A 14,047-nucleotide genomic window follows, 5' to 3' on the forward strand; every position below is an offset into this window, starting at 1 on the left:
ATGACATTTTATGAGCCCTATTTTAGTAAATATTAAATGTAGACTTTGGAAGAATTCTCCATGAGGATGATGGAGTGAGAAAGGGGAGACAGTGAACTGGCCTGGAATGACAGTGGGGAGGGGGGGCCCAGAACAAAGGCCTCTGCCTGCTGGGTGTGGAGTGCCCAGTGGGAGCATACATGGAAAAGAGATTGCTGGCCATTTAGTGGGAGAGGAAATACAAGTGTCATTTCGAAGAAGAGAGTTCCCCCGACTGTTTTTTCAAAGGGAACTTGTACTTTATTAGTGTTTAACATAGGTTTATCTGGAGTCTTACAAGAATTTAAGGTTGGGTACAAGCAGAAACAAGAAGAATCGGGTGCCAGGAGAAGTTGATGGGAGGCAGGATACAGGGGAAAGACAAAGCAGGGGGGAAGTGTAGAGAACAGCACCCGGACCCATCCACAGCAATCCACAGCACCCAGAAGTCCTGCCATGGGTAGAGACCCTTCAAGAGAACTCAAAGTCCACCTCTCGCTTCCTTCCTGGTCCTTTTGGGATGTGGGAGACAACAGGAGGAGGCAGAACCAAGGGCCTGACCATCACATTTCATGTGTGTGAACTCAGTTCTGACTAAGGTTTGACTTCAGGATTCCATAATTCTTAGATAAAATTCAACACAAGAAAACAAGAGCTTTTTATGTGTACCATCTGGTGACCGCCCTCCCCCGGCCCCCCGCCAAAAAAAAAAAAAAATAAGAGCAAAAGAAAAAGCTTATCATCTCATTTGTGTTTCTCTAAGTAGATGAAAATAAAACTTAAGACTTCATTATAAATTTAGAACTACGGCATTAATTAGGGCCACACCGAAAGCATTGTGTTCGCATGGAACCATTAAGCATTGATATTGCATTTGTTTTGAATTATTTTTCCTTTTTAATGCTTTGGAATAATATTTGAATAGCTTAATTCACTAAGTTGTATGAATGGGAAATATGTTAAAAATTAAATACTAATTATACAATATAGCTAAAATATAGAGATAGATAGATTTGCTACACCAACTGCTTTTAATTATAACCAGTCAATTGTAGAAATGGCTTTATTAACTCTTTTTTAATGGTTTCATCATTATTAAGATTATTAAGATCATTAAACCCAAATAATTTTAAAGTAAAGCACACACATGCAAATAAACACACATACAGAAAACAAGACTTCTAGCTTAAACTTTTGTACAAATGGAATATCCTTTGTGAAATATTATGATACAGTGGGTGTGGCTGTCACCCAGATGCATGTACGGGACATGGTCACAGTGATTACAAACTTTATCTCTCTTGAGTGGGCACCAAGCAAGCACTGGTAAAACCGTACACCAGGGGAAAGTTGTTTGCTGCTTCCTTCTCGAGTTTTTAGTGGACCCACTGACATGCTTGGCCACTTTCCCTGGGTTCTGCCTACTACCATCAGCTGTGCAGGAACGTCACAGAAGCTAATGCCCTCCCTAACAGCCCCGTCCCATGTCCTTCCCTCTTCGGTCCCTGGTCCTGCTCTGCCGAGACATGACATATGTGAAACACCATATTCGTTTCCCAGATTAGGGACTTTGAGGCCAGGAGTTCTGGGGGAATTTCGTTTTGTTGGTGGATGAAAGTAAGTCCTACAGCATATTCGGATTCATCTGATGGCCCACTTCCTGTGAATGATGCATACCCTCATTTCATCTCTAAGCTGGTATAATGAGCTGCGGTAGCCACTGGAGACATTTGTACACAGAAAGCGTTTTGTTTATTCGCCCCCCCCCCTTAAATGGAGGGATAGTACTCCGTTTCGAAAAGTCAAGTTCCAACAAATCTGAGAAACACTGCTGTCACAGGTAATAGTGTCTCCCTCCTCATTCACTCGACAGATATTTGTTGAACATCTGCTATGTGCCTGGCACTGCACTTGGGGTAGGGTAAGAGATCCCTCAGTGAACAAAAACAGACTTGCCCTGGGGCACCTGGGTGGCTCAGTTGGTTAAGTGTCCAGCTCTTGATCTCAGCTCAGGTCATGATCTCGCAGATAATGAGATCGAGTCCCACATCAGGGTCTGCGCTGGCAGCATGGAACCTGATTGGGATTCTCTCTCTTCCTCTCTGTCTGTCCCTCCCTCTCCCTCTCTCTCTCTCTCTCTCTCTCTCTCTCTCTCTCTCTCTCTTTCTCTCAAAACAAATAAATCAATATTGGGGTGCTTGGGTGGCTCAGTCGGTTGACCTTCCGACTTCGGCTCAGGTCATGATCTCGTGGTTCCTCACTTCAAGCCCCACGTTGGGCTCTGGGCTGACAGCTCAGCACCTGGAGTCTGCTTCAGATTCTGTGTCTCCCCCTCTTCTGCCTGCCCTTCCTCAGCTCATGCTCTCTCTCTCTCTGTCTTTCAAAAATAACAAATAAACGTTTTTTTTTTTTTTTAAAACCTTCATAAATAAATACTGAGAAAGAAAAGGAAAAAAAAGCAGACTGGCCCTCCAAGAACCAAGATTCTAGCAGACAGTCCCGGACAAGATACATAATAAAGAAGTTAGAACCTGACAAGGGATATGAAGAATTCCGTAACGGATTAAGGGAAAACAGGAACTGGATCGGGGAGGGGTACGGATCAGGGTGCAGTTTTAACTAGTGTGGGTGGAGTAGCTTCACAAAGAAAGTCACATTTTCACACCTTTGAAAGGGTGGGGGTTTAGCCATGTGCTCGGCACATCTGTGGGATGAATGAGTTTTCTGTGATAAGACAACTGAATAGGGAAAGTGCCAAATTACAATGGTTCGTGCCAAACCATAATTTTTCAATCCCCGAGGGACATTGAATTCAAAAAAAGAAGACAGTCTTACTGAAGGAGCTGTGTTCTTTTTTCCATATAAATGCAGAAATATTCAAATACAGCTTTGCTAATGAAAACTCCATGAGACAGTCTGTCTGTTAACAAACCCATTTGTTTCAGTCTTAATTTAAAAATCGGACTAAAACTTAAAGGACAGCGAGAAGACTCATCTAGAAACATACTGCAAGGAGTTGTTTTTTTTTTTCCACGTACTTATTTAAAAAAAATCAAAACTATGTTGGCTAACAAGAACATCAGAATTTACTGTGACTTTGTTAATTAATCTAATACCTGAGTTAAGCATGACATGCGTTGGTCTTGGTGTTCCGACCGGCTCTAATTGTGACTTTCTTACTTTCCCAAGCTTCTTAGATGAGAGTCCTTGTGTCCGTTCTGGTTTCTCATTTGCTTCTGGTTCCTTTGAAATGCTGAGAGAATTTTCCAATTAAGCCTAATTTTAACATTTTGCACATCAATCCCGCAGCCCGTTAAGACAGAGGTTAAATGTAATTAAGTCTCAGGAGTGAGAAACATCTTTCGTCCTCCTGTCTACTTCATGCAATGAGTATGTGCCATATTTTTATAGAGAAACGTCCACCCATTATGAAGTCACAATCACCTTTCTTAAAATCTAGAACTCGAAAGGAAGTATGTTTGACGTTTTACCCCTGGGGTATTCATCGAAGTGAGGCAATCACATCTAAGGAGAACACGGGTTTGCTTGCTTTTTCCTTTGTGGGCTTTAATTCAGTTCAGTGAAATGCATTGTAGCAACAGCTTCACGGGGGGAAAAAACCTGTTTCAGTTTACGTGGCGACAGCTTCTGACTCTCTAAGGCAAAAGTTGTTCCCTGTGCTCTTGCAGATAAGGAGACAAGGAGGTATCCAGCTCCTGGTGGACCTGCTGGATCACCGGATGACGGAGGTCCACCGTAGTGCCTGTGGGGCCTTGAGAAACTTGGTGTATGGGAAGGCCAATGACGATAACAAAATCGCCCTGAAAAACTGCGGCGGCATCCCAGCACTGGTGAGGTTACTCCGCAAGACCACCGACCTGGAGATCCGGGAGCTGGTCACAGGTGAGCATCCTTGTTAACAGCACGCCTGCCTCTCAAGATGAAATCACCATTATCCAGCATGGTAGCAAAAGTGCTAACCAAGTGTGGTTGAGCAGGGCCTCTCAGAGGGCTCACACCGTGGGCAGGTCCCAGTACGCATGTGCGGAACAAGGGCCTCCACGGATCATCCAATTTCACACACATGGAGTAGCCAAATTAGAGCATTAGAATCCAGGAACCATTACCCTCCTAAAATTCTATGACCATATTTCAGTTCTGTCCCTTGATTTGGAAGTGGTTCAGCATCTTACAATACCTCTAGGTCATCAATAAAATGGCATTTAACAAAAATTGATAAAAGGACAAAATACGTGAGTGACCGTTAAGAAGGTGGATATTCTTGTTTATAACGTGGCTAGGAAGAGAGGTCTTAGTGTACTTAACAAGAGAGGTCTTAGTGTACTTAACAGTTATTTTCTTGAAAAAAAAAATGTATGCCTAGTCCACGTTCCCAGGTGATAGGATTACATGTTAGGGAATTTTTCGAACGTGAACATGAGAGAAAGCCTTTCTGCGAACGTAGAACTTTTGAGCTTTGCAAAGTGGAGATCACTAGAGTAGCGCCTCAGAGAGCCACGAGGATTTGAAGAGTGAGAACTTGTAAGCATTTAGCAGTACCTTTCTTGGAATACGTGTGAATGCAGTAAAATCCGTGTGAATGCCATCACTCTCATCCCTCACCTCCGAAATGTGCAGTTTTACTTGTTGGAATGCTAACAACAGAAGTGGCCTCAGGATGGGATTTCGGATTACTCCTCTTGGTGACCCATATTGTTGGCGATATTCCGGTTTGGGTTCATCAAAGTTCCCCTGCAAGCGTTTGGCAAACGGATTGCAAAGTTGACTCAAGAAAAGGGTCTCTTGATCCTCCGTGATGCTACTGATCTTCCTTCTGTCTTGATTCTAAAACTTCCTTGTAGCTATGCTCATGAGGTATATGTGATCTTGTTTATTTAAGAAAATACATTACCCAAGCTGAGAGGCATCAATTTTGGTTCAATGTGAGGTCAAGACTCTCAGCCTCAGCGTATTTTCTTAAAGGTACACCCTTCGGGGCGCCTGGGTGGCGCAGTCGGTTAAGCATCCGACTTCAGCCAGGTCACGATCTCGCGTTCCATGAGTTCGAGCCCCGCGTCAGGCTCTGGGCTGATGGCTCAGAGCCTGGAGCCTGTTTCCGATTCTGTGTCTCCCTCTCTCTCTGCCCCTCCCCCGTTCATGCTCTGTCTCTCTCTGTCCCAAAAATAAATAAACGTTGAAAAAAATAAAAAATAAAAATAAAAATTAAAAAAAAGGTACACCCTTCAAGATTATTGTCACATTTCTTTTGCACTCTTAGCTAAAATAGAACTAGACCCCAGTTCCTTTTTTTGTTTTGTTTTCATTTTTTTTGTTTTGTTTTCATTTCTCTAAGTGGAGAATTGTCCTCATGGAAGAATATCGTCGTTAAGTTTACAGTGCTATTAAAATGATGGTTCACACCAAACTAATATGGGTCGTTAAAGGTAAAACTATTATTATCAGATAATACGATGTGTAGGACCGTTTGGGGGTAAGTTAAATAACTGAAAATGTGCCTTGCCATTATGGTTATGAACCCCCATCCCTTCTTTCATATTGAGAGAAAGGACTCAATATGTGTGATGGAAAACATCATGGCGCTTCTGGGCATGAAGGCCGTGCCAATGGGAGCACGAGGCCAACAGAACTAAAGCAGCACTTTGTGCTGTGCACATTATGCGTCCATTTCATGATTTCAAAAGAATTGGATTTTACTGAAATTTGGATTTGCCCCAACACAAACCCTCTTTGGTGGCTTATCTCATTGCCAAGGAAATTCGGCCACATGCAAAAGGCTGAGGTGATTGATGGCTTAAACCAGAAAGAAAATGACAGCATCCCTCTGTCCCATGACATCGTCCACTGCAACATGCTCCTGCCTCTTCTGATATTGGAAGCCACTCCAAAACACTGCTTCTGACAGATGCCGGATGTCTCCCATTTTATGCATCTGGGCAACATGGGAAATTTCTATGTGAGCCTCGTGTGTAAACATCAGAGGCAGGTAACCTCTTCAGAATGTCAAGAAGTTTCCTTTCTTGGCAAAGCTTTGTACCCATTGTCATGTCACAACTCAGTGTTTCTTCATAAGCATGTGCTGGGGGCTGAAACTCAATTCCACTTCCCCTCCTGAAAGAAATGCTGTCTTCTGTCATGACTCCATCCAAGCCACTGGGGCTGAACAGTTCCGGAAAGACAGTGCTTGCTACTTCAGTAGATACTTTCTGCCATTCCAGAGTCACGGACTTATCATGCATGGCTGAACTTCATACATGAGTTTTACTTTTCCCAAAGAAAAACATGTTGTTAAAACATTTTGATGGGTTGAAGCCCATGGCTTCTGAGGTTTCCCTGGTAGATACTCTTGAAAAACAATAAGCATCTTGGCAAAGCTACTGCTCTAGACAGAGAAGTTAGAAGCAAGCATGTGCAAGAACATTCCAGCATGGAAGGAATTGCTGCTGCGGGCCAGTCTGTAATAACAAAGCCTTCCGAACCCCCATGCTGGCAGAAATCTGAGGGTGCCTGGAAACTGGCAAGGTTCTGCTGACTTCTGTTTAGACATAGCATCAATGATGCAGATCCAGCGAGAGCTGATTCTACTGCCTGAACCAAAGTAAAAGGATTCAAATGAATATCCCTCAAAGAGCTTTAGAGGGTCATTTTCATCTTCAGCACCATCCCAGAACTCATCTGCCAAGGTGAGCTATGAAAGCTTGGATTCCGTTGGCTCCTGGGGAACTTTGGGAATCCAGTATTTTAGTAGAGCTAACTGATTTAACCTCGAGGACATCAAATCGTCCATTTTTCTTATCTTTCTCTTTCCACGCCTCCTCTGAGACTCTTGTCTCCCCGCAAGCCTGGCAAATGCTTTGCTACACTAAGCCCACGGTCTCCGTTCATCCTTATTGTTCATTTCTCAGATGCTTTGGAATTTCTGCGGCCATCAGGCATGTGCTAACCCTTGGACATCTGCACATGCGGGGCTGATGTTCTGCAGACCCACACCGGCACGGCCATGCTTACGACAAAGCCCACTGTGATGGTTGGAGGCTCTGTTGGGAACTCTCCCACCCATGTAGTGCCGGCTGCTAGATATTAAAAGGGAAGTTTCTGGCAAATGTGTCCACGTTTTAGAAACTTAATTAGATGAGCACCAAGGCTCATGATGGCCCTGGAGGATGGAGTAATAAAAGCTGCTCTTCACTGCTGCTGTCACATTGTCACAAGGACCCTCCTTTTTTTCTAATATGAAATTTATTGTCAAATTGGTTTCCATACAACACCCAGTGCTCATCCCAACAGGTGCCCTCCTCAATGCCCATCACCCACCCTCCCCTCCTTCCACCCCCATCAACCCTCAGATTGTTCTCAGTCTTTAAGAGTCTCTTACGGTTTGGCTCCCTCCCTCTCTAACTTTTTTCTTCCTTCCCTCCCCCCATGGTCTTCTGTTAAGTTTCTCAGGATCCATAAGAGTGAAAACATATGGTATCTGTCTTTCTCTGGATGACTTATTTCACTTAGCATCACACTCTCCAGTTCCATCCACGTTGCTACAAAAGGCCAGACTTCATTCTTTCTCATTGCCACATAGTATTCCATTGTGTATATAAACCACAATTTCTTTATCTATTCATCAGTTGATGGACATTTAGACTCTTTCCATAATTTGGCTATTGTTGAAAGTGCTGTTATAAACATTGGGGTACAAGTGCCCCTATGCATCAGCACTCCTGTATCCCTTGGGTAAATTCCTAGCAGTGCTATTGCTGGGTCATAGGGTAGATCTATTTTTAATTTTTGAGGAACCTCCACACTTTTCCAGAGCGGCTACACCAGTTTGCATTCCCAACAACAGTGCAAGAGGGTTCCCGTTTCTCCACATCCTCGCCAACATCTATAGTCTCCTGATTTGTTCATTTTAGCCACTCTGACCGGCGTGAGGTGGTATCTCAGTGTGGTTTTGATTTATGTTTCCCTGATGAGGAGTGACATGGAGCATCTTTTCGTGTGCCTGTTGGCCATCTGGATGTCTTCTTTAGACAAGTGTCTATTCATGTTTTCTGCCCATTTCTCCACTGGATTATTTGTTTTTCGGGAGTGGAGTTTCCTTAAAGTCTTTTTGGAATTAGGTTAGATGTGCATACATGAATTAATAGAATAGTGATTTAAGTAGTGAAGCAACTATGCCCTTTACTTCCATTGTAATTCTTCAGCAGGCCTAATTCCGAGTCTAGAAGGAGTAACAACATGGTACATGATGGAGCCCTGCCCGTACAAGGGAGCTTTTTCTCTTGCATTCCTCTCCCTGAATATTAGCAAATGCATGAAAACCAGTGTGTGTTAGAATACACTGGCAGGGTGAAGTTGCCTTTGAATTCCTCTTTAGATATTTACAAGCTGGGGTGTTTTATAAACAAATACTGGAAAGAACAGTGTTGGTGATTTTTTTTTAAAAAATAATAAAGCATGTTTCTAAACGAGATTTTTAGATTAGATAGAGCCAAGCCCTATAACCAGAAGGATCTAGAGTGCCAAATTATAACCAATAAAAAACTAGAAGAAAGAAATGTTCTTGGAGAGCTTTTAAATTATTTACTGAGTATTCCTTGGCAAACTGTTTGAACAATAATAAAATGTTAAAATTGAGCTATTTACATGCATTTACATTGAACACATAGACATACATACTTTAAAAAAAGCTGCTTGTTTGCACTGCAGTGTCTATCCACAGCAGAATATATTCTGCCTCTGCCTATTAGGCCTTGCAATAAATAATTTTCTTCCTATGCAATAATTGCTATGAGATGATCAGAATTTTATTTAAATCCAGTTGAAGCTATTATATGCTAGCAATTACTGGAAATATCCAAATAAACTTTGGTTACAAATTCTGCATGTCCTTTGGGCTTGACTAATATAATTTTTCTCTCTCTAGATATGGATATAATCAACCTACATTTTGAAATGCCCAACTAAAGATTTCAGAATGCTTTACAAATCACGATAAGCCACTTTTTATTAAACCATAAAACCTAATAAATAACTTTTATTTCTGTTGAAAGCAAGTGTCCTGAAGAGTTCTGCTTCTCCAAGAGCTGTGTTTTCTTCCATCTTATGTTTCAGATACTCAAATAGTCTATCCTGATTTAACTAATGAAAGAGATAAGCCTCAGTTTATTTTACTGACTAGCATTAGGTCCGTTGATGTCAAGCCGCGTCGGTTAGAAGTTGAATTGTGTACACCCCACCCCCAAGTTCATATGTGGAAGCCCTAACCGTTAGCCCTTCAAAGTGTGACTCAGATGTAATTAGTTAAATTAGGATACTAGATTAGGGTGGTTCCTTAATCTCATATAGCTGGTGTCCTTACGAAGAGAAGAAATTTGGACACGGACACATACAGGGAGGGGTCATGTGAACATAAAGGCAGAGATGGGGTAATGCTTTTGCGAGGCAAGGAGCACCACACAGATGGCCCGAAAACACCAGGACCCAGGAGGGGGCGCCCAGAGCAGATTCTCCTCACAGCCTCGGAAGGAACCAATGCCAGTGACATCTTCATCTTTGACTTCCAGCCTCCAGAACTCTGACCATGTAAGTTTCGGTTGTTTAGTCCACTCGATCTGCGGTGGCAGCCCTAGGAATCTATTACAGACCCAGATCGAGGGAGTTTTTCATCTTTTCCCAGATGTGAGCAAACACATGTGTTGGCCCAGGAAAGAAGACCATGCAAATAAATGCAGAACCATGAGGGGGTAATAGTGTTGCCAGGTTTAAAATAAAGAAGACCCTGTTGGCCTCATTCCATAATGCATCTTTTTTTTTAATGTTTATTTATTTATTTTTGAGAGAGAGAGAGAGAGAGAGAGAGAGAGAGAGAGGAGAAGGGGCAGAGAGAGAGGGAGACAGAGAATCCCAAGCAGGCTCTGCAGCTGTCAGTGCGGAGCCCGATGCGGGGCTTGAACCCATGAACCATGAGATCATGACCTGAGCTGAAACCAAGAGTCAGTCACTTGACCAACCGACTGAGTCACCCAGGCACCCATAATGCATCTTTTTAAAACAATTACTTGTGAAGGATCTGAAGTGGCAAAGATGATAATTTAATGCACTTTAGTATTTTTAATCAAAGTAATGGATCTATATGGTCAAAAAATGAAATTGCATAAAAATGCTTATAATGAAAACAAGAGTCCCCAGCTGCCTCATCTGTCCTCTGGTTTTGGACACTCGCAGCCTCTCAGAGGCTTTCAGCCTTAGCCTCTGCTTTGTCTTTTAGTTTTCTCCTGTTTATTCCATGTCTTTAAATAATATGCTTATTTCACTCTGTATAATTCAATGATCATAGTCTTTTCATTACTGACTTTCTAGTATGGTAGAGAAGGATTTTTCACATTTTCACCACTCATGCCTTTTCCTTTCCCATTATTTTTGGTTCCTCCGTACATTCAGTCAGTAACTTCAAGGTTAAGCCTCTATTTCTTCTGTATAATAAGGACATGGTCTCATCACCCATGTTATAAGATAAAAATAATAGTACTCTTCTGTCCTCACCCTTCTTCACAACCTCTGTCACCGTACTTGACTTTGACATTGTCAAGGTTGGATGTATTTGCAATCTATTCTGTCACCATAGTCAGTCTTCCAAGGTTTTCTATAGCTTGATTCAAAAGTTGAAAGCCAGAGATTAGCCTTTGCATTATGATGGAAGAGCAGATCCATGTGGTACTGGCATCACATTTCTTTCCCAATGGGTCCAAAGTAATGATCCTTGTCAAAGGAGTACATTTCTGGCATCATATCTAACAGATCCTTCATCATCTATAATGCCCACCAACTCAACTTTGTCCATGATTTCTATCATCATTAATTCCCTGGTTTTCCAGAGAGCTCATGAACAGAACCCTCTATTTTGGGGGCAGAATTAGATGACTGCTCTCTAGAACTGCTGTATTGCTCTCCAGGTTTGGAATGTCTATCTCCTAGATCCCAGGCCCTCCTCTTTCTTGGTTTATTCTTTTACAACTTCCAAATATTAATTAATTAAGGTGCTTAGGTGATGAAATTCTGAAAATGTCACTAAATCCTCATACATGATTGACATTTATTAGATATGGAGGGATAGAAATTATTTTTCTCAGGAATATTTTCTATGATGTAATTTTATCCTTGAGACATAAAAGTCTGTGGTGATGTATCTAGGTATTTGCCTTTTTAAAAATTCACTGATGTTAAACATTTTCAGTTTAAAGAGTCATGATCTACAGTGCCAGAAAACTATCTTTTTTTTTTTTTAATGTATTCATTTTCTCTATCCTCTCTTTTTAGGATTATTGATAGTCAGATTTTGGACCTCTTGGACTTTTCCTCTCTCTTATATTTGCTTACATAATTTGGAACCCTTTTTCTTTTTATCATACATGGTGAGAGATCTCTTCCCAGTAATCTATCCCACATTACTCTCAACCTACCCATGAGGGAGTTTTTTGCAGGGATATACGGAGATACTATTAGTGGTATTAACAGTGTTCTTATTTCAATCTTAAGAACTCCCCTTTGTGTTTTTTATAACCTCTGTACTTATTCTATGAATGTAAACAATTCTGGAATTTTAATCAGGATATTATTTTGAACTAAGGTTTGTTTTCTGTTCATCATGAATCATCTGACTTTTCTCTGTTGTCATTTCTTTCTATTTGTTTTTATGGGGGTCTTCTCATTGATTTTGCACACTTACTTTAAATGCATAGAGACCAGTTGTCTACCCATTTTTTTTGATGAAAGAAGATGTCACTTTAATAAAGGTTTATACACAGTGTAGTTTCAAGCAATTGAGGACACGGCTATTTCCATATGCTTCTACACATAAATTTATAAAACCATGTATTTTAAGGAAAGATGCTACCTGAATGATACAGTGAACTTTGACACAGTGACACAATGACACAGTGAACTACACAGTGAACTTTCAAATTATGTAAACAGTCCAAGTGCCAATCAACTGATGAACAGGTAAAGATTTGGTATACACACACACACACACACACACACACACACACAATGGAATATTACTCAACCATAGAAAAACGATGAATTCTTTGTTCATTTTTAAGACAGAAAGAGTAGAGAGTTTGAGCTCTGTGCTTACCCATGAAGCTTGTTAACTGTGAACTTGACTTCAGGTGAGCAGGTAAGCATGAGCTGTTGTGATGGGGAATTCTTTAAGGATCTTGATGAGGAGAGCTTTTCGCTAAGGCTCAGATATCCACATTAGCTTTTCCATTTTCTTCCCGTGCAGTCAATCTCTTTGGAGAATATTCTTCTGAGTTGTTTATTTGTCTGCCATTTAGGGAGGGGCCAGCAATTTTCTGGCTGCCGGGTATTTTTTCCACCTGGGTAGGAGTGGACAGTGTGGGGGCGAGGTGTTCTCTGCACCCAGGCAGAAATGGATAATGAGAGGGTGGGCAGCTGCTTCCTTTGCATCAGTCACCCTTGGGTACCCTCCCTTCTCATTTCTACATTCCCTGTGCCTGCCTTCTCTGAGCATGAATCTTCCCTAGGTTCCACCAGGACAGGCAGTCACCACATTGGATCATTGGCATGGAGTCCCCTCTGTGTTCATCCTGGGCTGTGCTGGCTTCCATTGCAACTTCATCAGCCAACTCCCCTCCATCTGGTTTGCATCTTACAGAAACATGATAAAATGTCTCATCTGCTGGGTTACTCCTTCCATTCTCTTCTTTATTCCATTATGTCCCTATTAATAATCTCTTGCCTGCATGAATTCTGAACAGTTCCATAGATAAGACAAAGTGTGAATATTACTAAGTATTGTCTCTATTGCTGATAGAAGCCAACGTGGAAGCATTTCTTTAGGTCTGTTAGCCAAGAGAGTTTACTATTGCCGAAAAAGTCTAGGGTGTAACATTAACTAAATACCCTTCATGGAAAGAGACACCGGAATAGAGGGGAAGCATTTTCCCCACTAGCATCCTCCAACCTGTTTTTTTCTAATCCTATTGGCTGTGATCACCTAGAGGCATGGCTCATCTCTCCAAAGCAGGAGCTAAGCATTTTTCAAGGTAGCCTTTCCTCTATCTTCCTGGGTTTTTTGGTGATAACCTGGGACTCCTGGTGGGCATTTTATATATTATATTAAAAGGCACTGAAATGGATGCGGGTAGCACATCATTTAAATCAAATCCAGGGTCACTGTGTTCCCAAAGTGTAAAATTAAATCCCACACTTATTTCTTATCCCAAATAATGTCCACCATGTTGTCTAACATAGCATATCGGAGGTTCTTCCGTAAGATTAAACAGCATCACAAAGATAAAAATGAATAGAGACGTTCCAATAATGAAATGCCAGCAATGCAGAGATGCTTCGAATTTTAATATAAACCCCTCCAAATATCAAATTCCCAAGGAGAAATTAAAAATCAAAGTTTCAATCCACTTTTATGTTGGAGTCCAAAGACATTAAAGTTCAAAGGAATTAAAACCTAAAAATCAATATCTCTTGCCATTGTGTGTTAAAGTTCAAAGTCTACAATTCTTAAGCTAACTAAAGTATAAAAATCATCCTCCCCAACCTTTCAATTCCTCGCAGCCTCTGCCAGAAGTCTTCACTGTCCCTCCATCCCTCTTTAGGTAGCTCAGAGCTACCTCACGCAGGAATTGTTGATATACTTTAAGGGCCTCAAAGATGCATTGTTCCAGTGTGAAATCCTACCCATGACTCTCCAGGGGTGTGAACGCTGGCCCATGATGCGTCATCTTTAGAAAAGGAGCCATGCTAAGCCCTGAGAGCAGTTATCCCAACACAGGTGTGTACCCCAATAGCAGCCCCAGACAAGGCCATGACAGGTACCCAGTGAAGTCTGTATCTGTTACATTTTGCTGCTACAACATATTTCCACAAACCTAGCCACTGAAAACAATGCAGTTTATTATCTTCCAGTTCTGGAGGTTAGAAGTCCAACATAAGTCTCACCGTGCTAAAATCAGGATGTCAACAGGGCTGT

General features: G+C 41.6%; 1 protein-coding gene and 1 long non-coding RNA gene across 3 annotated transcripts in view; both read left to right on the top strand.

Moving 5' to 3' along the window:
- The window catches only part of CTNND2 (catenin delta 2), a 940,792-nt gene that overhangs the window by 717,555 nt on the left and 209,190 nt on the right, over positions 1–14,047 (top strand). For both annotated transcript variants that reach the window (XM_043601021.1, XM_043601022.1), the window contains exon 11: positions 3,708–3,921. In XM_043601021.1, the coding sequence (XP_043456956.1) occupies positions 3,708–3,921 (214 nt within the window). The remainder of the gene's footprint in view (positions 1–3,707; positions 3,922–14,047) is intronic.
- LOC122495324 lies at positions 6,567–7,236 on the top strand. Its single transcript, XR_006300403.1, has 2 exons — positions 6,567–6,719; positions 6,942–7,236. It is a non-coding gene; the product is annotated as an uncharacterized LOC122495324 (long non-coding RNA).

This window comes from Prionailurus bengalensis, chromosome A1 (genome assembly GCF_016509475.1).
Source record: "Prionailurus bengalensis isolate Pbe53 chromosome A1, Fcat_Pben_1.1_paternal_pri, whole genome shotgun sequence".
NCBI lineage: Eukaryota > Metazoa > Chordata > Mammalia > Carnivora > Felidae > Prionailurus > Prionailurus bengalensis.